Source organism: Solenopsis invicta, chromosome 6 (assembly GCF_016802725.1).
Source record: "Solenopsis invicta isolate M01_SB chromosome 6, UNIL_Sinv_3.0, whole genome shotgun sequence".
Classification (NCBI taxonomy): Eukaryota; Metazoa; Arthropoda; class Insecta; order Hymenoptera; family Formicidae; genus Solenopsis; species Solenopsis invicta.
The window spans coordinates 12711499-12735849 of NC_052669.1; the positions used below are offsets into that span (position 1 = coordinate 12711499).

The 24351-nt window shown below is 45.2% G+C and overlaps 1 protein-coding gene across 1 annotated transcript; it reads left to right on the forward strand.

Annotated features, from left to right (window-relative positions):
* Positions 1-2875: 2875 nt before the first annotated feature.
* Positions 2876-4009, forward strand: LOC105197338. Its single transcript, XM_039450463.1, has 3 exons — positions 2876-3023; positions 3116-3499; positions 3567-4009. The coding sequence occupies exons 1-3, from the start codon at positions 2876-2878 to the stop codon at positions 4007-4009; spliced, it is 975 nt and encodes a 324-aa protein (XP_039306397.1).
* The last annotated feature ends 20342 nt before the right edge of the window (positions 4010-24351 follow it).

The following is a 24351-nucleotide window of genomic DNA, read 5'->3' on the forward strand; positions in this document are numbered from 1 at the left end:
AAAGACTAAAATAATGCCAACCGAGCAACAATTTCGTGGCATACATATGATACACCATCACGGTGACGAACCCAAACCACACTTAGTGGACCACAATTATTCGAAAGGGAGGAAACCGACCGTTTGTCAAGAAAACTTCGATGACGAGTCAAAAGCGAGCGAGTTGACGAGTTCGGAGACCGCTCAGCCACAAAATTCGACCGTACACCGAGAGGACGAATTGGCGGGAAACCAAACGTAATCCCATTCCGAAAAAGATTTAAAAACGTACGGAAAACTCATGAGTCAATTAAGGACTATGCGAGATCCCACAGTAAACGATCCATTGAAGAAAGTACTTATTTCATGGACAAATGGGATGACGAACCACAAAATGTGGAACAAAATCACAATTCCGTTAAGAAAAGAGCCTCGAAAACGGAACACAATAAAGAAAATAAACATTTAGGGGCCACCAATAAGTTAACAAATTCTGCAAAAAAAGAGTCCCGAAAGCGGAGTATACTAATGAAAATCAAACACAAGGGACCACAAATAAACAATATACTAACAGTACAACAGTCCAAAAACAAGAATCGACCATAGAGAGGAAGATTCTGAGGGCTAAAAATGAGAAGCAGCGTAAAACGACTGGAACCAATTCCAGTAACTCTAGAAGACGGAGAAGTGGAAGTGATGAAGAAAACACCGAGTCAAGCTGTACTAGATCAACGCAAAGTGACCTTTTCAAAGGATTTGAAAGGGAACGACCCAGTGACGACAAAATTGTTACGAGAAAAGTTCCAGAAGAAAGAAACCCACAAATTCAAACGATTCACGCGGATAACGCTAATTCCCGCGAGAAATCAGCTAAACGGCAAGTGCTAAAGCCAAAAGAACCACAAGCACAGTCGAAAATGCATTAAATATCCTTAGGATAGAGGATATGATCAAAGACGTGGAGGAAACCTTCACCTAAGCGCAAAACCAGAAAGTCACAAACTTTAATGTGCCGCTAATTACTATAAAGTTCAAAGCGTTCACAGTGAAAGCGCTAGTGGATACCGGAGCACAGATTTCAGCCATAACAAAGGAGCTGTACGATGCTTTGGTCACCACCAATAATATAATTGACGCATTGCCAGTGAGAAAGTTCTTCTTAAAAGAAGCTTTCGCAGGAAGAGGCGCAGCAATGTCAAACAAAGCTAGAATTGAATTCGAATTTAACGGCAAGAAGTTTCAGTACGAGTTATACATCGTCGAACAAATGGCATACAAAGTGGTACTTGGAATAAACTTCCTTGTAAAATATCACACCAACGTGCTATGCGATGATAGAATCACGGTGAATTTTGAAGCGGAAGCTGACAACGAACCACAAACCATTGCGACGATAACGATGGAAGAAGCTGACGAAGCTTTACGTCAGATAATCTACAAAAATGCCAAAATTTTCCAAGACGGCATAGGAATGGTCAACCACTACAAACACAAAATTGTGGTTAAATCAAACGCACCATACAAAAAAAGGTTATATCCCATTCCCGATAAGCATTTCGACAAAGTCGCGAGCTATATCAACGACTTAGAGGAACAAGGGATAGTTGAAAAAGCAGCCACTCAATATGTAAACCCACTTGTGGTTGTGATTAAAAAGAGCGGAGACATTCGTCTTTGTCTCGACGCTAGAGAGATAAACAAAAGGATGTGCTAAGATTACGCGCAGCCACCCACCATAGAGGAGGCTTTCCGCAGATTTGGACCAAATGGATACTACACCTCACTCAACATAAGTAATTCCTTTTGGCAAATCCCATTGGAGGAGCAGTCACAGAAGTATACCAGATTCATGTTTAATGGCCAAACGTAGATATTTAGACGCATGCCATTCGGAATCAAAACAGCCGGAGCTTCTTTCACCAGGGCTATGAGCAAAGCCTTAGGCCCATACGCAAATGACTTCTTAATCGTTTATCTCGACGATATTTTAATTGCCTCCAAAAGCTTGGAAGAGCATATTAAACATATCGATTTCGTCCTTGGAAAACTGAAGTATTAGGTTTTTGTTTGAACAAGGACAAATGCGACATACAGAGGGAGATTAAGTTCTTAGGCCACACTTTCAACGAGATAGAAGCGGAAATAAACGCCGATACCAAATTGGACATTAGAAACTGCTAAAGACCCAAGAAAAAGAGAGACGTTCAAGTGTTTCTCGTTCTTGTAAATTGGGACCGCAGATTTATTAAAAATCTAGCCAGAATGACACAGTCATTGGAAGAGCTTCTAAGAAAAAGAAAGAAGTTTGCATGGAACGATGAGCAACAAAAGTCATTCGAGGAGATAAAACTAGCCTTCGAGGAAGCACCAAATCTCTATTTGACCCCCCGTCCAGGTTACAAATTCGGCATATATGTCGATGCAGCAAAAACCGGATTGGGAGCCCGACTCTACCAATACAAGGAGGACGGTAGAGAAAAATTTACCATTGCATACGCCAGCCGTGCGTTGCATGGAGTCAAAGCCAACTACACAATCACCGAACTGGAGTGTTTAACTCTGGTTTGGGCCCTGAAGAAATGACATACTCTTCTACTAGGAAGACAAGTGCGAGGACACACTGACTACCGAGCCCTGCAGTTCTTGAGCACTTGCGTGCAGAATAACACAAGAATTGCTAGATGGTTCAGCTTTCTACAGGAGTTCGACCTAGATGTGATCCATATTCCAGGGAAAGAACTCATTTGCCGATACTTTGTCCAGAAGCGCAGACGAAAGACGCGTACTCATGAAAAATGACAAGTACATCGGTTTGATCGAAAATGCGAGAGATGGAATCAGGACCGATGATTAGGTGAAAATCATCCGTGATGCGCAGCAAGCGCACCCAGGTTTGATGAGCGCACCGCAAACGGATCCACACGTGTTCCTGGAAAGAGACAACATCGTCCGACATATAGACGGAAACTCTGATAAAATTGTCTTACCAAAAGAAAAGAACTGGAAGATGATGAAACGAGCGCACAAATTGTTAGCTCATTTTGGTACGTGAGATAAGGTAGGTGAGATAACCTGTAAAGTCAAAAACACAGAAATTAATATCCGTTCGTCCGGTTACATCCCCCCCCCGACCTAGGACTGTCTAGGCCCTTAAGCCCTGTCAGGTACGCCCATGGTTATGGCGCACCTGGCGCGCCGAGTCGGCCTAAGCCGACCGGGTCGGTGGATGGCGTGCGGGTCGAGGTGAAGTCTCAGCTGAAATACCTGGGGCTGATCCTCGACTCGCACTGGTCCTTCGAGCCACATTGGACGTGGATGGCTGCCAGGTTGTGTCTTGCGACACTGAGCTTGGCTCGAATAATGCCCAACCTCGGCGGTCCTGGTGAGGGAGTGCGCCGCCTCTATATGGGGGTGGTGCGCTCCATAGCCCTGTATGGAGCGCCGGTGTGGTGGCCTCCACAAGAAGCATGGAGCTGCTCCATGGAGCGCAACGTAAAATATCCATCAGAGTGGCAAGAGCGTACCGCACCGTGCCGCGGGGGGCGGCTTGTGTACTTGCGGGCTCGGTCCCGTGGCATGCTCCTTAGAGGAGGTTTACAACTGGAAGGAGGAGCATGCCCGCGGGATCAAGCCAGTGGCGCATGAGTCGCTACTGGAGAGAAAAGCCCGCGCTAAACGGGAGGAGTTCCGGCACTGGCAGGAGAGGCTACCTCATGCCAGGGTCGGACTCAGGGTAGTTGAGGCCATTGGGCCCTTACTCGAGCAGTGGGTGGGAAGGGGTGGTGGGGTCCTCTCGTTCCACATGACGCAGGTGCTCACCGGGCATGGTTGCTTCGGGGAGCACCTGCACGAAAGGACTGGACGGGAGCCCACCACGAGGTGCCACCACTGTCCGGAGCCCAGGGACACGGCGCAGCACACTCTCAAGGAGTGTCCCGCGTTGGCTAACGAGCGTGCCCTCGTGGCAGTGGTGGGGGATGACCTCTTCCTATCCACAGTGGGACAGATTTTGGAGGGTCCCGAAAAGTAGAACGCGTTCGCCTCCTTCTGCGCTGCTGTAATGCTACAGAAGGAGGCGGCAGAGCGGGCGCGGGAGGATGCGCCTGACGCGCCGCCTCAGAGAAGGCGCAGGGGGAGGGTATACCTGCAGCAACAGTAGCAGACCCTTCTCCCTCTCTGCCCACCCTCCAGTGGGAGGACAGGATAGGAAGAGGGTAGGCTTTGCCGCCCTCTCCCTGCCCACTAGAGTTCGCCGGCGTCCCGGTGACGGCATCTGTCGCGACGACATTTGTCGTCGCCGGGAGAGCCCGCTGGCGCGGCTCATCGCTCTCCTCACCTGAGGGTTTGAGTCGAGCCGAGAAGGAACAGTGGGGCAGGGGGACTCTCACAGCGCCGGCTAGACGGGACAAAGAGCCCTACCCTCTCCACTGTTGAGGAGGTACGCCTCGGGCGGAATCAGCGGCGGAGTAGTTGCCCGGCTGACCCGTCTCGGGGCTTGGGATGCGGGAGTGCGTACCTAGGACCCTCTTCCAGGGGGGTCCGACGCACTCCCAGTTCGGGCGGCTGGGGCTCGACTTCGGTCGAGCTCTGGCCGCTAACTCCGGAGGGGGGTTCCTGCTCTCGGGCGGGGACCCGTTTGGTCTAGGACGGATCGCGGTGCATGCTTAGTTTGATCCCGTAATCCGTCCCGAACCCAGACGCCGGAAAAAGTTGGGTTTTAGTGAGTATGTCGGCTAGTCAGGTCGACGAGTCTCACATACCCCGCGTTCCTGTCCCCACAGGACCGGGGACCCATAAAGGCGTTTCCCAACTATAAAAAAAAAAAAGACCGACCGAGTCCGGGGTTTCCGGAAGTATGCTGCACGTGTTCCCGGAACCCCCCAGTCATGGACCAGGGCAGGACACCTGGAGAGGTTTTAGTGAGTAAGCCCTCGCCGACACGTCGCCGGCGGGAGAGAGCCCCACATAACCACCAGGCCTCCCCTGGGGTATGCGGTAACGCGTTTCCTCTCCGTAATCAAAGAAAAAAAAGGACGGTTGAGCTGACTGTGGCCTCTCCTGGTCAGGAGTGAGAGCCGCTTGCGGCCTCTTTTGCTGGCGAATATTCAGGCGCGACCAGCCCTCCGACCTCGGCTACAGGGACGGAGGCACTTGCCGCGCGTATAATGAGGCAGGTGGGGGATATGTTAAGTGCGAGGCTCGAGGTTGTCAAGTCTGGTCCCCCGAGGAAAACCTCCGTCCCCCCCTCACTGCCTCAAGAAAAAATGGCACCTGGCCGGTGATTCCCCCCTCTACTAAAAAGGGAAAGTCCAAACCGACCCCGCCGGTAGCTGCTAAGACGGGGAAAGGGCAGAACAAGCCCCAGTCCTAGCCCCAACCTCAGCCGGCACGGCCGGAGCCTTTGGCCCGTGCTCGGGGGGGCTCTGGGAGGGCTGGAGAGGGCCTCAACAACGACAAATTGTTGTTCGTTGAGGTGTAAAGAGGGGAAGAAGAGAGAAGGGGGCGGCGACAACTGCCCTCACGGCCCCTCCTCCACCCTCTAAAGGGCAGCCCGGGGGGGTTACCGCCAAATCGAAGGCGGTGCCCTCTAATAAAAAAAGGTTGCCCTCGGTGGCTGCCAAGACGGCTCCTGCCGCCACGAAAAAGGCCCCGTCGGCCAAGGTAGCTGCCCCCCCCCGCAAAACAGAAAAGGATTAAGGGGAGGAAGGGGGGAAAAGTAAGGACGGCAGCAGTCGTCCTCTCAGTCCCCCCGGAGAAGGTAAACAACCTCCCGTATGCGGAGGTGATGAAAACTGCGAGGTCCAAGGTGGACCTCGCGGCTTTGGAAATAGACCACCTCCGCATACGGAGGGCGGTTACCGAGAGTATCATCCTTGAGGTCCCCGGTGAAGAGAGTGCCCCCAAGGCGGACCGACTCGCTGAAAAGTTGGTCGCCGGTCTTGGGGACAATGGTGTGAAAGTCTTCAGGCCGGTACCTATGGCGGAAATTAGGATAACCGGTCTGTATAACTTGGTCACCGCAACGGAGGTGACCGCAGCATTATCGGTGGTGTGGGGTTGCTCCGCCGCCGATGTGCAAGTCAGCGGTCTAAGGCCCGGCGCTGAAGGGCTTTACGGATTATGGGTCCGGGCCCAACGGGCTGCCACCATTAAGGCAGCAAAGCCCAGAAAAATGAGAGTTGGGTGGGTGATGGCCGGGTGGAGCTACTGGACAGCTGCCCTCTGCAGTGCCATCGCTGCCTTGAGGTGGGGGACGTCCGCAATAAGTGCCCCTCAGAGATGGACCGTAGCGGGCTTTGTTACCGCTTCGGCCAAGAGGGTCACCTCGCGGGGACGTGTCAGGCCCCTCCAAAGTGCCCGAGGTGCAAGGCGCGCGGCCGCCCCTCCAATCACCGCATGGGGGGAAAGGCCTGCGTGGTTACATCCCCTCCCAAGAAGACGGGCGGTCAGGCCATGTCAACGGCCTCGGCACAGGGCGCGGCAGCGGTGGCTGCGCCAGAGAAAGACGGCGGGAAGACGGCGACCAGCACCGTCTCTCCTGCCGTCGGAGAGGGAGCTGCTGCACCCTCTCCCATGGAGATAGTAAGCCCGGAGGAGGCAATGGAGACCGGCTAGTAATGCCAGACACCGGTCTCCGCTTCCTCCAGGCGAATCTGAACCACTCCGCAAAGGCGCAGGATCTCCTATGCCAACACCTCGCGGAGTGGTCCATTAATTTAGCCGTGGCCTCCGAGCCATACCTGGTGCACGATTGGGCTGATTGGTTCGGTGACCAGGATGGCTCGGTGGCGATCATTAGTGGTGGTGGTCTGCGTGCTCTCCCTCTCTCTCTTGTTGAGAGGGGGGACAGCTACGTGGACGCTAGATGGGGCGAGACGGTGGTCATTGGGGTGTATGCCCCCCCCCGAGCCGCTGCCTCGCCCAGTTCGAGGACTTGATCGAGAGAAGGGGATCGGTTGTAGCCGGACAATGACGAAAATCGCCGCGCATTCCCGGAAATCACGAGATCTTTATGTTTCTATGTTAATATCCCTAACGGTCGCCACTCATTTTAACCGAATAAATGGGAAGGTCATTATGTATCGCGATTCCCGAGTTTACTGCGTCCCGATTTTCTTCCTTACCTGATGCGCGTCTCAGCGTGACAAAACCGGATCGCTCAGGTAGCTGGTGTCTTACCGTTGCTATGTGGGATGCCTCCCCCAGCTCGGCGTCGCATCGGCAGCACCAACGGCTCGGTGATTTTCCCTCGTGCTGTCTCTCTCTCTCTCCTTCGGCTGCCCTGTCTCTTCTCTTTGTCACTCTCGCGAGCGTGGCGGTGTCGGTATTATAATATGCGTGACGGGCGAAATAAATATTTATTTCAATTAGAATAATAAGTGTATTTATTCATCACTAGTTTGTTGATCACAAATTCGTTGTCTTAAACTACTCGCACGCTCGCACTCGCTCATTCACACGTAATCATCGCGCGTCTCCCTCGCGTAGTCGCGTCGATGTCGTCTCTCGTATAATAAAATCTCTTCGCGACTGATCGCTTTACGCGTCGCGGAATAAGGAAAAGTAAATAGATAAGGTGCTCGGAACTCGCGGTATTCGCAAACTAATCCGCTACACTTCTCTAATCATTTCTTGCGCGAGATGATGCAATCATGATGCAATCCATGCATCCGCGGTCGCGGTCCCGACCGTACACTTCGTCGTCGAAATCCCGAGTGCCGTTGCTAACGGCAGCGCCAAGCGAGTAGACTCTCGGGGTCCTCACTTAGCGTACCTTCCACTCTGCGTCTCGCAATCATGGAAGGGTCCTATGGTACCGCCCCCTCCGCGGTTCATTAAATCGCTGGTAATTAAATTTACCAACGACCTTTTTTAATTTGCGAGTTTCCGTAACTATTCAATAAAACTGTTTAATGGTTTATACACGCATGCAAACACACTCGACTTAAAATCTAAGGTCCTATGCTAAAGCGGATGCCCAAAATAAAGGATAATACGATATAAGAAAATAAAAGAAAATACAATAACAAATAAAATTTAAAATGAACATAAATATTGATATATGATTTGCACGCTGTGGTTTTCCGCTAAATAATTAATTCTAACTTAAGTGCTAGGTTTTTACAAAGAATCCGTGGGTGTCGCGGACGGTTCCGCGGTGTTCTCACAGATAGTATTGCGTGGCTTGTCGCTGGTCCGCATCGCCGTTGCCTCCTGGACGTCGGGCAAGTCGGTCGTCAGCGTCTCGACGGCTCTGTTAATTTCTGTATCAGTCGTCGTCGTTTTTGAGTTTGACGCGCTTTCACGCTCATTTTCATGGCATCTCTCCATAAGGACGCGTGGTCGCTGCACGGCCGCGATTACTGTGACGGTGCCTGAAATTTATAATTTGTTGACCGGCCAGATTTTGACGGCGGTTGTACGGTTGTCGACCGATCTCGCCCCTTACCAATGATCGTCACCGGGGACTTCAACGCCAAGCTGGAGGAGTGTTGGTCGCCGGCGACGTGTTTAAGAGGGGACTCCCTTGGAAATTGACCCCTAGAGTTGGGGCTCAATTTCCTGAATAGGGGGTCCGTGGACACATGCGTGAGGCACATGCGGGGGCTCCATTGTGGACTTCACCCTTGGATGCCCCCGTGCCTCGCGCATGGTGTCCCGTTGGAGGGTGCTGGAGGGACAGGAGACACAATCGGACCACCGATATATTTGGTTCGAGGTCTCCGATCCCTCTGGCGGCCGTCAGTGGCAAGCGCATGAGCAAGCTGCTGGCGGCGAGAGGGGGGGGGGGGCAGATGCCGTGCCGCTGGGCCGTCAAGAAGTTCAACGTCGACTTCCTGATGGCCGCGGCCGAGTCTGTGGCCTGGTCGGAGATCCTGACCAGGCCAATGGCCGATGTGGACGAGGGAGCGGTGCAGCTGCGGGGCGTGCTCACAGATGCCGCGATGCCCCGCATCCAAAAGCTCCCCCCCCCGCAAGAAGGTGTTGTACTAGTGGATGCCTGAGATCGCGCAACTCAGACGTGAGTGCAACTGGGCGATCCACCGGTGCAGCCATTACGCGCGCAAGCGCGTTAAAGACGCAGATGTGTGGGCCTCGTTGAAGGATCAGCGGCGTGACGCCAAACGGTCCCTTCAGCGGGCCATCGGCGGGTTCAAGGCCAGGGCCTGGGAAGAGCTGGTCAAGACAATTGATCGTGATCCGTGGGGGCGCCCTTATCACATTGTAAGGAACAAGTTTAGGGCGGCGGGCGCACCCCTAACGGAGAGTCTTGACCAGCATTTCCTCGAGACCGTGGTCACCACCTTGTTCCCTCCGGGGCCAAGGGAGGTGACCCGTCTTGGCGTACCCCCTCCAACGGTGCCTAACCGGTGGGGGAATGCGCACGAAGTCTCGAGGGAGGAGGTGTTGGGGATTGCCAAACGGCTCCGGGCGAAGAAAACAGCCCCGGGCCCGGACGGCATCCCCATAAAGGCCCTGGCCTTGGTGTCAGGCTTACTAGTGGACGGCCTCCGACACTTGTTCGGGAAGTGTCTGGAGGCTGGGCGGTTTCCGACCGCGTGGAAGGAGGCAAGAATGGTGCTCCTCCGGAAGGAGGGTATCCCGAGGGGTCGCCCTCGGTTTACCGCCCCCCATCTGCCTGCTTGACGAGGCGAGCAAAATGCTGGAACGCATTCTAGCGGCTCGCCTCTGAGAGCATGTCCCATGAGGGCCCCGATCTGTCCAACTACCAGTTTGGATTCCGGGAGGGACGGTCTACTGTCGATGCCATTCGGCAAGTCCGTGCCCTCTCGGATGAGGCTGTCTCCCTCAGAGGGGTGGTGTTGGCTGTGTCCTTGGACATAGCCAACGCGTTTAACACTCTCCCGTGGGAGTGTATACGTCAGGCACTCCGTTTTCATCGGGTGCCTGCGTATATGCAGGAGGTAATTGGGGATTACCTCCGGGACAGGAGCATCAGTTACCTGGGGCGGTACGGGGTGACCCAAAAACGGAGGATTCATCGTGGGGTCCCGCAGGGATCAATTCTTGGACCACTCCTGTGGGACCTGGCTTACGTTTGGGTCCTCCGGGGCGCCTTTCTTCACGGGCTGGGGGTAGTGTGTTACGCTGACAACACGCTGTTCCTGGCCTAGGCCAAAGATTGGAGGAGTGCTATTTGCCTCGCCGAGGCTGGGGTGGCGCATCTGGTGGGTCGTATACGGATGCTGAGCTTACGCGTGGCTCCCCAAAAGACCGAAGTCGTCTGGTTCGCCGGACCTCGGGTGAGGGGACCACCGCGCTGGGCCCAGCTGACCGTAGAGGGGGTCCGAATCCCAATTGGGACCCAGATGAAATATCTGGGTCTCATCCTAAACAGCAAATGGAGTTTCGTGCCGCACTTTCTGCGGTTAGTCCCTCGGGTGCGGGCGGTGTCTGCCAGTCTTGGCAGGCTGATGCCCAATCTCGGGGACCCGGAGGTGGAGCTCGCCGCCTATATTTTGGCGTGGTCTGGTCGATTGCGCTATATGGCGCCCCCATATGGTACGCCGATGAGGCAGCCGGCCGTCGTCTGCAGACTCTCCTACAGAGCGCTCAGCGCGGGCTGGTCGTCCGTGCCGCACGGGGTTACCGGAACATTGCCACTGTGGCGGCGATGCTAGTGGCCGGGGCGCTCCCGTGGGTGCTCGAGGCGCGTGTGTACGCTGATGCGTACACAGAGAGATGTGCGCACCGTCGGGCCGCACTGGAGGCGCGCATGTACGCGGAAGCATACGAGATACGGTGTGCGCGCCTCCGGTCTCCCGGGGCCCCCTGGACACCGAAAGAGCAGGAGGTGTGGCGCCTGCAAGCTAGGCGGCGTGTTGTCGAGGATTGGGACGAGAGCCAGTCATTAGATGGACCAGGCTCTCGCGTCGTCGGTGCCATCGGGGCCGTTCTGAAGGAATGGGTGGGCCGACGGCGCTTTGGATCCTTCACCTATAGGCTGGGGCAGGTGCTCACCGGGCATGGTTGCTTCGGTGAGCACCTTCACCGAATAGGACGTAAACCCACCAGTGTGTGCCACCACTGTAGGGCTCGGGTGGACTCGGCGTATCACACATTGCTGGAATGCCCAGCATGGGACGATGACCGTCGGGTCTTACTCCGGGCCCTGGACATCACCCAAGCCGACTTCTCCCTGGAGAACATGGTGCGTACCATGCTTAAAGGGGAAGAGAACTGGGCAGCCGCGCTCTCCTTCTGTGAGTCTGTCATCTCACAGAAGGAGAACGACGAGAGAAGGAGGGAGTCGGCTCCAAACGACGCTCCCTGCCGCAAAAAGAAGCCGGGGAGGAGAACCCGAGCATATGCACGGGCCCCATAAAAACTCCTCAAACAGTCACAGGCTGGAGGGACGAACGAGCGAGATGTGCCTGGCCCTCCAGCCAAAGACTGCTGGGAGCTGCAGGGATTGGGTACGGGGGCACCCTATCCCATTGCACGCAGCTCCACCGCAAGGGAGACCGTTGCGTGGTGGTCCCGCAACGATCACCAGTTAGGACGGCCATCTCCCGCGTCAAATGGGAGAGGGGAAGAGGTTCGGGAAGAACAAGCCCGGGGCGCCCCCCATGTCTCATGTAAAAGTGGACCACCATGGGGTTTTAGCCGGTAAGAGTCCGGCATAACCGCCTCCCTTCCCCCCGGAAGGGAGAGATATCCATGAGGATTTCCCCATGTTAAAAAAAGGGTTGATCTGCAGTAATAACCAAATTATTGCGTTATTCAACGCGAATTTAAATTAAACGTTATCTATGCGATATGTCACGTGTATTACGTTAATAAGCATTAAACAAGCGTTAATATGCAGTAAAAATCAAAATATTACGTTCTGTAATCCGAATAAAAATAAAACGTTTTCTATGCAATATTTTATTTGTATTATGTTAAAAAGCATTGAACAAGCATTGATCAGCAGTAAAAACCAAAATATTGTGTTTAATAACGCGTATTAAATTAAAACGTCTTCTATGCGATATTTAATTTGTATTACATTAAAAAGCATTGAACAAGCGTTGATCTGCAGAGAAAACCAAATTAATGCATTATTCAACGCGAATCTAATTTAAACGTTCTCTATGCGATATCTCACGTGTTTTACGTTAATGAGCATTGAACAAACGCTGATCAGCAGTAAAAATCAAAATTTTACGTTCTACAATGCGAATTAAATTCAATGTTTTCTATGCAATATTTTACTTGTATTATGTTAAAGAACATTGAACAAGCGTTGATCAGCATTAAAAACCAAAATATTGTGTTTTATTACGCGAATTAAATTAAAATGTTCCCTATGCAATATTTTACTTGTATTACGTTAATAAGCATTGAGCAAGCGTTAATCAGCAGTAAAAACCAACATATTGCGTTATTTCCGCAAAATACAAATAAAACGTTCTTTAGACGATATCTCACGTGAATCACATTAATAAACATTGAACAAGCGTTGATCAGCAGTAAAAACAAAAATATGGTGTTTTATAACGCGAATACAAATAAAACGTTTTCTATGCGATATTTCATTCGTATTATGTTAAAAAGCATTGAAAAATTGTTAATCTGCAGTAAAAAATAAAATATTGCATTCTATAACGCGAATAAAAATAAAAAATTCTCTATGCGATATTTCACTTGTATTTTGTTAGAAAGCATTGAACAAGCGTTGATATGCAGTAAAAACTAAAATATTGCGTTCTATAAAGCGAATTTAAATAAATTGTTTTCTATGCGACATTTCAATCGTATTATGTTAAAAAGCATTGAACAAGCGTTGATCTGCAGTAAAAACCAAAGTATTGCGTTCTATAATGCGAATAAAAATAAAACGTTTTCTAAGCAATATTTCACTCTTATTACGTTAAAAAGGTTTATAACAAGCGTTTATCTGCAGTAAAAAGCAAAATATTGCGTGATTCAACGCAAATTTTTATTAAACGTTCTCTATGCGATCTCAATTGTATTAAATTAATAAGCATTGAACAATCGTTGAACAGCATTAAAAACTAAAATATTTTGTTATTCAACGCAAAATTTGAATAAAACGTTCTCTAGGCCATATCTCACTTGTATTACGTTAATAAGCATTGAACAAGCATTGATCAGAAGTAAAAACCAAAATATTGCGTTGTATATCGCGAATAAAAGTAAAACGTTCTGTACGAGGTGTGTTCAAAAAGTATCGCGAATTTTGTGTTTTTTCAAAAATTATTTATTTATTCATGAATATCTATTTTGTCCCCTTCAAAGTAATCCCCATGAGATATTATACACTTGTGCCAACGGTTTTTCCAATCTTCGAAGCACTTCAAAAAATCATTTTTTTTTATCTTGCTCAGCTCCTCCTTCGATGCCGTCTTTATCTCGTCAAGCGTAGCGTAACGTCGTCCTTTCATGGGCCTCTTCAGTTTAGGGAACAAGAAAAAGTCACAGGGGGCCAGATCTGGGGAATACGGTGGCTGCGGCATCATTAGTGTGTTGTTTTTGGCCAAAAAGTCGCGCACAAGCAACGATGTGTGAGCAGGGGCGTTTGGTACGAATTTCGCGGCGACCCGTCTCATGCCCAAATCATTGATAAAAATCGAATGGCACGAGCCAATCGATATGTTTAGGTCCTCAGCAACTTCTCTAACGGTGATTCGACGATTGGCCAATACCATTTTCTCCACTTCATTAATTTTTTCGTCTGTTGTTGAAGTGCTCGGGCGTCCGGCACGCTCTTCGTCGTTCACATCTTCTCGGCCTTCTGAGAACATTTCGTACCACCGATAAACGTTGCTTCGGTCCAAGGTAGCTTCTCCGTATGCCACAGTCAACATTCGGAATGCATCCGCGCACTTAATTTCGTTTTTCACACAAAATTTGATACAGGTTCTTTGATCCATTTTTTTGAATAGGTAAAAATCGAAGACGATCCAAAACACGTGCAAGCAAAGTAGCTGTCAACAATTAAGTGAACATTCAAAATGGCCGAGCTTGTCGGCATAAGTGAGAGACATGAGTACCAACATAACGCCACAAAAAGATCGAAATTCGAATATACGTAACCCGCGAAAATTCAAAATTCGCGATACTTTTTGAACACACCTCGTATGCGAGATTTCACTCCTATATTATTAAAAAGAATTGAACAAATGTTGATCTGCAGTAAAAATCAAAATATTGCGTTCTATAACGCGAATACAAATAAAACGTTATGTATGCGATATTTCAATCGTATTATCTTAAAAAGCTTTTTCACAAGCGTTGATTTGCAGTAAAAACCAAAATACTGCGTTCTATATCGCGAATAAGAATAAAACGTTTTCTATGCGATATTTGACTCGTATTTTGTTAAAAAGTAGTGAACAAGCGTTGATCTGCAGTAAAAAGCAGAATATTGCATTATTCAACGCGCATTTTAAATTAAACGTTCTTTTTGCGATACTTTACGTGTATTACGTTAATAAGCATTAAACAATCGTTGAACAGCATTAAAAACCAAAATATTTCGTTATTCAACGCGAAATTCGAATAAAACGTTCTCTAGGCCATATCTCACTTGTATTATGTTAATATGCATTGAACAAGCGTTGATCAGAAGTAAAAACTAAAATATTGCGTTCTATAATGCAAATAAAAGTAAAACGTTTTCTATGCGATATTTCACTCGTAGTTTGTTAAAAATCAATGAACAGGCGTTGATCTGCAGTAGAAACTAGATTATTGCGTTATTCAACACGCATTTTAAATCAAACGTTCTCTATGCGATATCTCAAGTATATTATGTTAATAAGCATTGAACAAGTGTTGATAAGCAGTAAAAACCAAAAAATTGCGTTCCATAATGCAAAAAAAATAAAACGTTTTCTATGCGATATTTTACTTGTATTATGTTAAAAAACATTGAACAACGTTGATCTGCAGTAAAAACCAAATATTGCATTATTGAACGTGCATATTAAATTAAACGTTCTCTATGCGATATCTCAAATGTATTGAGCATAGAACGTTAATAAGCATAGAACAAGCGTTGATCAGTAGTAAAAACCAAAATATAGCGTTCTATAACACGCATAAAAATAAAACGTTTTCTGTGCGATAATTTACTTGTATTATGTTAAAGAGCCTTAAACAAGCGTTGATCTGCAGTAAAATCCAAAATATTGCGTTTTTTAACGCGAATTAACTTAAACATCCTCTATGCGATATCTCACGCGTATTACGTTAAAAAGCATTGAACAAGCTTTGATCTGCATCAGAAACAGAATTATTAAAATTCCCAGCGCAAATTGCAAATAAAATGTTTTATATGCAATATCTCACATGTTTTACGTTAAAACGCGTCGAATAAGCGTTGATTTGCATTAGAAACGAAATTATTGTCGTTCTTTAGCGCGCTAGACAAGTTAAACGTTATCTCTGCGATATCTCACGCGTTTTACATTAGAAATCGTCGAACAAGCGTCGATGTGCATCAGAAACGAAACTATGGAATTTTCCAGCGAAAATTGCAAATGAGTCGTTATATATGCGATATTTCACGTATGTTACGTTAAAACGCCTCGAACAAGCGTTGATCTGCATCAGAAACAAAATTATTAAAATTCCCACCAACTCGTCGAACAAGCGTTGATCTGCATTAGAAACAAAAATATTGTTGTTCTTCAGCGCGCTAGACGAATAAAACGTTATCTAGGCGATATCTCACGCGTTTTACGTTAGAAACCGTCGAACAAACGTCAATATGCATTAGAAACAAAACTATTGTCATTCTTTAGTGGGCTAGACAAATGAAACGTTTTATATGCGACATCTCGCTGCGGTTTACATTAAAAACCGTCGAACAAGCGTTGATCTGCATCACAAACGAAACTATTATAATTTCAAGCGCGAATTGCAAACGAATCGTTATATATGCGATGTCTCACGTGTTTTACGTTGAAACGCGTTAAAAAGGGTTGATCGGCATTAGAAACGAAGCTATTTTCGTTCTTCAGCGCGCTACACAAATGAAACGTTATCTACAGGGTGATTCAGAATAATCCGTTGTCTTTCAAGGGACGTATTCCTGGTCGAATTCTAAGACAACTTTTTTTTTGCCAAAAATTTATCAGACGCTTAGATTTTGAAATATCAGCCGATTAAGTTGGCGTTTCATGGGTCGAATACAGATGGTACGCACGGGCGGCGCACTCACCGTTACACGCTGGTGTGTCGTGAGGTGCCTGCTGCGCTCAGTTGATACAACACACAAGTCTTTTTCCCCTCTCACTCTCTCTCTCTCTCTCTCTCTCTCTTTCTCTCTCTCTGTCACATTACAATGCTAGCTATAACTTAAAAATGTAATTAATTTTCTTTTTAATTTTAATGATTTTAATAAGTTCCAGGAAATTTTTTGTACAGTCGAAGAACCGAACAAAGAATTGCACGAAATTTACAAAAGTATTTACATCTCAAGTTTTTAGAAACAGTAGTCCTTTTTTTGTTACAGAGGGTGGGCTAGGAGGGAGGGAGGGGTAGAGAGAGAGAGAGAGAGAGAGAGAGAGAGAGCGCGCGAGCGACCGCGTACGCGCGTGCGCGTGCTTGCATGAACAAGTTTGGACATGCATTTACTTACGTATTATTCTGTACAGCGATCAATTAGTTGTATCCACAATGAGACAGACCAAAGTTTCCTTGATCATCTCGTAAATTATCACTTTAATGTCATAATACACAATTCATTCACTTGATCGACGAAACTTGAGTAACTAATTAACGATCACTTCGAGTAACGATCACTGTAAATAATTATTATTCATTCGGCGTGCGAAAATATGTAGCTCGATAAAACTCGTGTTACGCGCGACGAACAGACAACACGTGTTTACTCGACAACCGGAAAGAGCCGACTGATTTTATGGGATACGTTATGATCGAATATGAATGCGTGATTGGTCGAACAGAAGTTAGAACGCGGCAATTTAAAAGTAAAGTAGTGATTAATATTGTTTTTAATAATAAAATTTATTGAAAAAGATTTTTCTATTTATTTTATTAAAATTATTTTTTTATATCAAGAGATTCTACATTGAGAAAAAAAGTTATTAAATTTTAATAAATATTTGTTTGAATACTTGCAATGACATAATTCATTAAATGTAATTAAATATCTAGATTTCGTGCAATTCTTTGTTCGATTCTTCGACTGTATAAAGAATTTCTTGGCACTTCTCTTATTAAAATCATTAAAATTAAGATGAAAATTAATTACATTTTTAAGTTAAAGCTAGCATTGTGATGTGATAGAGAGAGAGAGAAACAGAGAGAGAGAGAAACAGAGAGAGAGAGAGGGAGAAAGTAAGAGGGGAGAAAGACTTGTGCGTTGTAACAGCTGAGCGCAGCAGGCACCTCACGACACACCCGCGCGTAACGGTGAGTGCGCCGCTCCTGCGTACCATCTGTATTCGACCCGTGATACGCTAAATTAATCGGCTGATATTTTAAAATCTAAGCGTCTGACAAATTTTTGGCAAAGGAAAAATCGTCTTAGAATTCGACCAGGAATACGTCCCTTGAAAGGCAACGGATTATTCTGAATCACCCTGTATGCGATATCTCACGCAGGTTACGTTAAAAACCGTCGAACAAGCGTTGATCTGTTTCAGAAACGAAACTATTATTGTTCTCAGCGCGAATTGCAAATGAAACGTTATCTAGGCAATATCTCACGCGTTTTACGTTAGAAACCGTCGAACAAGCGTCAATCTGCATTAGAAACAAAACTATTGTCGTTCTTCAGCAAGCTAGACAAATGAAACGTTTTATATGCGATATCTCACGCGGTTTACATTAAAAACTTTCAAACAAGCGTTGATCTGCATCACAAAAGAAACTATTGAATTTCTCATCGCGAATCGCAAATGAATCGTTATCTATACAATATCTCACGTGTTTTATGTTAAAGCGCGTGGAACAAGCGTTGATCTGCATTAGAAACGAAACTATTGTCGTTCTTTAGCGCGCTAGATAAATGAAACGTTATCTAAGTGATATCTCATGCGTTAAAAACCGTTCAAAAGCGTTGATCTGTGTCTGAAAGGGAACTGTTGAAGTACCTAGCGCTATTTGCAAATGAATCGTTATCTATGATATATCTTATCTGTTTTACGTTAAAACGCGTCAAACTAGCGTTCATCTGCATTAGAATTGTAACTATTTTCCTTCTGCAACGCGCTAGACGGTAAGACGTTACCTATGCGATATCTTACGCGGTTTACATTAAAAACCGTCGAACAAGCGTTAGTAGAATGTATATGCGGATTCAAACACGGGATCTCAGGGGGGTTGCGGGTAGGGGGGAAATATTTCGGGTCGCGCGGGGGGGTCTAATCGGCGATAAGGTCACACGGGCGGACCAAACAGGGCGATGAAGGGGGAGGGAGGGATTAAAACGGGGGCACGCGTGTAAACCTAACCGATAGTTCTGCGTAATCAATGTTTATATGAACAGTGATACCGATTCGATGACCATGTTCTTGACCGATGTTTAAATAAATTTGACAACTTTGAAATGTGCCGCGTGCGGGGAAGGGGGAAATATTTCGGGTCTCATGGGGGGTCTAACCGGAGACGATGTCGCGCGACTGTGGCGGGGCGAGGGGAGGGGGGATTAAATCGGAGACACATGTATAAACCTAACCGGTAGTTCTGCGTAATCAATGTTTAAATAAACAGTGATAACGATTCGAGGACCATGTTCTTGACCGACACCTTTGAAATGTGTCGCGTGGAGGCAACTGACCATTTAATGTAAACATGGACCATGTACTTGTCCCTCTGTTTACATAAACATAATAAATCACACTGCAAGGAGGTGTGTATGACTGTACTTTTAAAATCGGAAATGTCTGTCATCACGAGCAAAGCTCTCGATCAAAGCTTTCCATGTTTTATAAGGTAGAATGATCCAATTGCCGCGCGTATCGCCAATCGACATTTCCACAAAGCAGGAAACAGGTCCCACCATCAGAGCAATATCAATCCATTTGCAGGATGTTAGCGGGAATCTTCTACCCAAAATACGCGGCGTATACCGCGATTCCAAAGACGTGCTAAAAAAAACGGAGAGATGAGTAAAACGTACAATAAATGTATAAAACGTAATTTAAATGTATAGATACTTACGATCGCACGCTTCAGTCTGGATTGGAACGTAATAGTCTGCCATTGTTTATACCGAGAGAGAGATGCGTTGTCTCAGAACCGTTCAAACGAGCGACTGATTCAAAATTGATTATAAATTGCGACGTTTGTAGGAGGATTAAAGCTTCTGCAATTGTAAAGAAGTGGGGGATACTTTTCCCCTCTATCAAACAATTTCATCATCATCGTTATCGCTCGAACGTGTCACGACACGTTTTCGCGGTCTGGCAACGTTGTACATGAAACGTGAAACATGACGTATATGAAACGTGAAACATGACGTACATGAAACGTGAAACATGACGTACATAAAACATGACGTACATGAAACGTGAAACATGACGTACATAAAGCATGACGTACACTAGGTTCCACCGATGCCTTAACACATGAACTTGTACGCGTGTCAAAGCATATTGATATAGTAAATTTGGCGTGTTCCAACACAAAATATTTTTACATTTCATGCCTGTCATTTGACGATTATGTTCAATTAAATTATTAACAACAATTTACCTTTTTTTGATTTTTAGTTTTTTGATTTTTGAGTTAAATTTTTTTTACATTAAAGTATATATTTTTAAGTCAAAATTAAATGTAATTGGTTCACTTTAAGAAAATTAATAAATATTGATAATAATGTAAATGTTATATTAAATTTTAAAATATATATGTATTTTATATGATTTTTAAATGCAATTTAAATGTTATTTAATTTAACTAATACTCTGTAGATGCTTAAATTTTTTAATCGATAGATTTTTCTACAAATTTAAGATGATACTAAACGACAACGCGATTGATTACGTGCACTGGGATAATCCCAACGAATTAGTAGATCGTCTACGATTGCTAGACGCTTCACATCGAGCGCGCAACGACGCTCACGGCAACGAGATGTTGTCCATCGTGGAAGAACTTCGTGAAGCTGGCATAATTATAAATTAAATCGTATACCCACGAAACGAGTCAGACGAGAGGTTGATTTTGTTTGAGAAGGACGTGCGATAGACGACAAAAATGAGCAGGAATGAACGTCGAAAAGACGGTTACAAACGTTTAACGAATGACTTTGAACGATTCTTAAATAAAAATCGGACGTTTCAAGAACGGTTGTCAGACAATTATTGATCGGCTCAGGATCGCTATAAAAAGACACAAGAACGAATGAAGGATGGTTATCGAATGGCCGTAGATCGAGTCAAGAATGAGTATGAAATATTATCTAATCAACAGAAACCGGAAGACAAAGAAAAGTTATTAAAGGAAGACAGAAAATACTGATAAACGGAGAAAAAAACGTTTTTTTTTTTAAACAAAGTAGAGAAACTTTGCAATGCCGACATTATAAATTACATCGTGTAACCGCTAAACGAGTCAGTTGTAATGCATATCGTTTACGCGCCGAAATACGAGGTGTGTTCAAAAAGTATCGCGAATTTTGTGTTTTTTCAAAAATTATTTATTTATTCATGAATATCTATTTTGTCCCCTTCAAAGTAATCCCCATGAGATATTATACACTTGTGCCAACGGTTTTTCCAATCTTCGAAGCACTTCAAAAAATCATTTTTTTTTATCTTGCTCAGCTCCTCCTTCGATGCCGTCTTTATCTCGTCAAGCGTAGCGTAACGTCGTCCTTTCATGGGCCTCTTCCGTTTAGGGAACAAGAAAAAGTCACAGGGGGCCAGATCTGGGGAATACGGTGGCTGCGGCATCATTAGTGTGTTGTTTTTGGCCAAAAAGTCGCGCACAAGCAACGATGTGTGAGCAGGGGCGTTTGGTACGAATTTCGCGGCGACCCGTCTCATGCCCAAATCATTGATAAAAATCGAATGGCACGAGCCAATCGATATGTTTAGGTCCTCAGCAACTTCTCTAACGGTGATTCGACGATTGGCCAATACCATTTTCTCCACTTCATTAATTTTTTCGTCTGTTGTTGAAGTGCTCGGGCGTCCGGCACGCTCTTCGTCGTTCACATCTTCTCGGCCTTCTGAGAACATTTCGTACCACCGATAAACGTTGCTTCGGTCCAAGGTAGCTTCTCCGTATGCCACAGTCAACATTCGGAATGCATCCGCGCACTTAATTTCGTTTTTCACACAAAATTTGATACAGGTTCTTTGATCCATTTTTTTGAATAGGTAAAAATCGAAGACGATCCAAAACACGTGCAAGCAAAGCAGCTGTCAACAATTAAGTGAACATTCAAAATGGCCGAGCTTGTCGGCATAAGTGAGAGACATGAGTACCAACATAACGCCACAAAAAGATCGAAATTCGAATATACGTAACCCGCGAAAATTCAAAATTCGCGATACTTTTTGAACACACCTCGTATGAGTTTATCGAAGAAAACAATAAGCTCCGAGAGGCGACAAATCGTCGAAGAATTACACGCGTCAGCTAGACGCAATTTTCCTAGAAGACGTGTTATAATCAAAGGATTCAACCATCTTTGGCAAGCTGATATCGTCGAGATGCGTCTCTATTCAAAGTATAATAGAGGTCATAATTACATACTTACCGTCATTGATGCGTTGAGTAAATACGCCTGGGCAGTATCGCTCAAGAGCAAGGCCGGGCGCGAGACGGCTGACGCAATCGCTAAGATAATTTGAGAGAGCGGAAGATGCCCGAAAAATTTGCAAACGGATATGGGAAAAGAATTTTATAACGCCGATGTGCACAAAGTCTTGAAAAAACATGACATTAATCATTATTTTACATATTAGGTTTTAAAAGCATCGATAATAGAGAGATGGAATCACACACTTAAGAACGATATGTGGCGTATGTTTACATTTAACGGGTCGCACAAGTGGGTCAACGAGCTGCCGCGTCTAGTGTCGGATTACAACAATCGCAGGCATCGTACTATCGGCATGCGACCAGTCGACGTTAATTCGGAAGTTGCTGAAAAACTCCTGGGCACTGTATACTCTCACATAAAAATCATGGGGTCCGCGAAATTCAAAGTAAACGATTCGGTGCGCGTGAGCAAGCCCAAAACGACATTCTCTAAGGGGTACATCTCCAATTGGACCACCGAGGTGTTTAAGATCGTTAAAGTACAGCGAACTAATCCCATAACTTATCTCCTGGAAGATTATCGCGGTAAACAAATAGCGGGTGCCTTGTATGAGTACGAGTTGCATCGCACGACTCATCCAAATGTATACCTGGTAGAGAAGATAATAAAGAAGAAAAGAAATAAGGTTTACGTCAAGTGGCTGGGATTCGATGATTCGCACAACTCATGGATAAATAAAAAAGATGTTATTTGATTTATTTCAATTAAACATGTATATATTTTATATCATATAAGCGTTTACAAAAATATATAAAATGAATACAATCAATTTTTTTGGTCTTTATTCTTGTTCTATCCTTATTAATACAAAATATCATATAAAAATTTAAAAAAAAAACGTATATCTAAAATTTGAAAAAATATCAAAATATCTTATTCATAAAACGTCAAATATATATTAAGCGTGTAACATATATGAAACAATACATAAGATGTATAAAATGAAGCATACAGAATATAAAACGTATACAAAGTATAAAGTATGAATAACGTACTTATATAAAATATTACTAGCATATTAAATGTGTAAGAAATATAAAAAAAAAATGTAACACAATAAAAGATTAAAATGCATAATATTTGTAAAAATGTGAGAATATTTTATGATTATAACTGTATCTGCCAATGTCCCCATGGTAATGTATTTGTTAATGATGATGGAACAAGGTATTTTATCATCATATGGCGAGAGCACCACTTTGGATTCTGAAACCGTAAACACTTGATGCAGCTTCGAACGTATACACAATTGGCTACGAGTTAATTCTATTTCATCGTTCAAACATCGCATATAATCTTCAAAAGTAATAGTTCGCGCTACTACATTGTTTTTCACACCTTTCGCTTTTTTGGTATCTTTTTTACCATCTACTTTGATCGCGTACATTTTTGCTCTAAGCCCTACAAATTCGGTCATGATGATTGTTTTCATCTTTCATTAGACCGAGGACTTTTTTATTCGCGAGAGGCATACCGTACGGTTTGTCTGCGGGATAATCGCTTGTATCATATCTCGCTATATCACGTTTCATCGTTGAATAAATATTATCGCACTCGAGGAAATAAACAAGACTATCAGTATCTGAATATAACGATTTGCACTTGTCTTTATATAGCGGAAACATATATTCGTGATGAAATTCGTACAAGCAGATTTTTGATATGTCAAGTATGCACATACCCACATAAATCGGCTTGTTAAACTTCACCTCGAGTTTATGCAGTTCGACGGCAATAACGATTTTTAAAATTAAAACAATTTTTATAAGTGATAAATATTTTTTTAACAGATTTTATTATTCTTACCGATCACAAATGTACTTTCTTCTTTTACTATTGTTCAGCTGTGAACTGATTAGTCGTGACAGGTTGTTTATACATGCAAAGTGGCCGAGGCTGTTATCACGTTCATCTTCCAAGTACAGTAGATTGGCATGCTTCTCCTTCTTATCCTTGGTGAGCCTTATTGGGAATACGCGTAGTTTCTTTTCTTTTCTGTAGAATTCGGTACCGTACACATTTACCGACACGTCGTTCAAACGTTCAAATTTTCCAATGTCTTTTATGTTCATTGGAAATGTTATGTCATTAACATTCAAAACTTCCGCGTAATGTGGATATGACGACTCCCGATCAGCATTTCTTTCGGCGGGGTACAGGGCGGCCACGCGAACCACGCATTGTCTTTCGATTGCACATTAATCACGGCACGTTTATTCTTTATTTCCCGCGGCAATTCGATGCAACATCCCGCGTGCATGGGGTTATGTTTATTAATGTTTACCGTTAAATTCAGTATTTGCGTAAGAGCCCAACCGTTATCGCGTTCTTGGAACTCGTCAAGCATCGCCAACGTGACATCGATGACACTCTGCTGATACCACTCGCGCAAATTTGACGATCGATAAAATTCATTGTTCTTCGTAGCGATTTTTTTAATATTACCTTCATCATGATTATTAACATATTCACCATTAAATACGGTGTTTACTTTTACACTATCATGTTTCGCGATAGCGTCTTGCGCTCGCTCAATCACCAGATCACTGGCGTCCTCCAAAAAATGTCGCGGCTCGATATAATCAATGTTAATA

Excerpts from the sequence above, each read along its gene's own strand:
- LOC105197338 (XM_039450463.1), top strand. The coding sequence starts at position 2,876 with ATGAGCGCACCGCAAACGGATCCACACGTGTTCCTGGAAAGAGACAAC. Across the intron at positions 3,024-3,115 it reads CAAATTGTTAGCTCATTTTG|GACTGTCTAGGCCCTTAAGC; the intron begins GTACGTGAGATA and ends CCCCCGACCTAG. Across the intron at positions 3,500-3,566 it reads TCCATCAGAGTGGCAAGAGC|AGGAGGTTTACAACTGGAAG; the intron begins GTACCGCACCGT and ends CATGCTCCTTAG.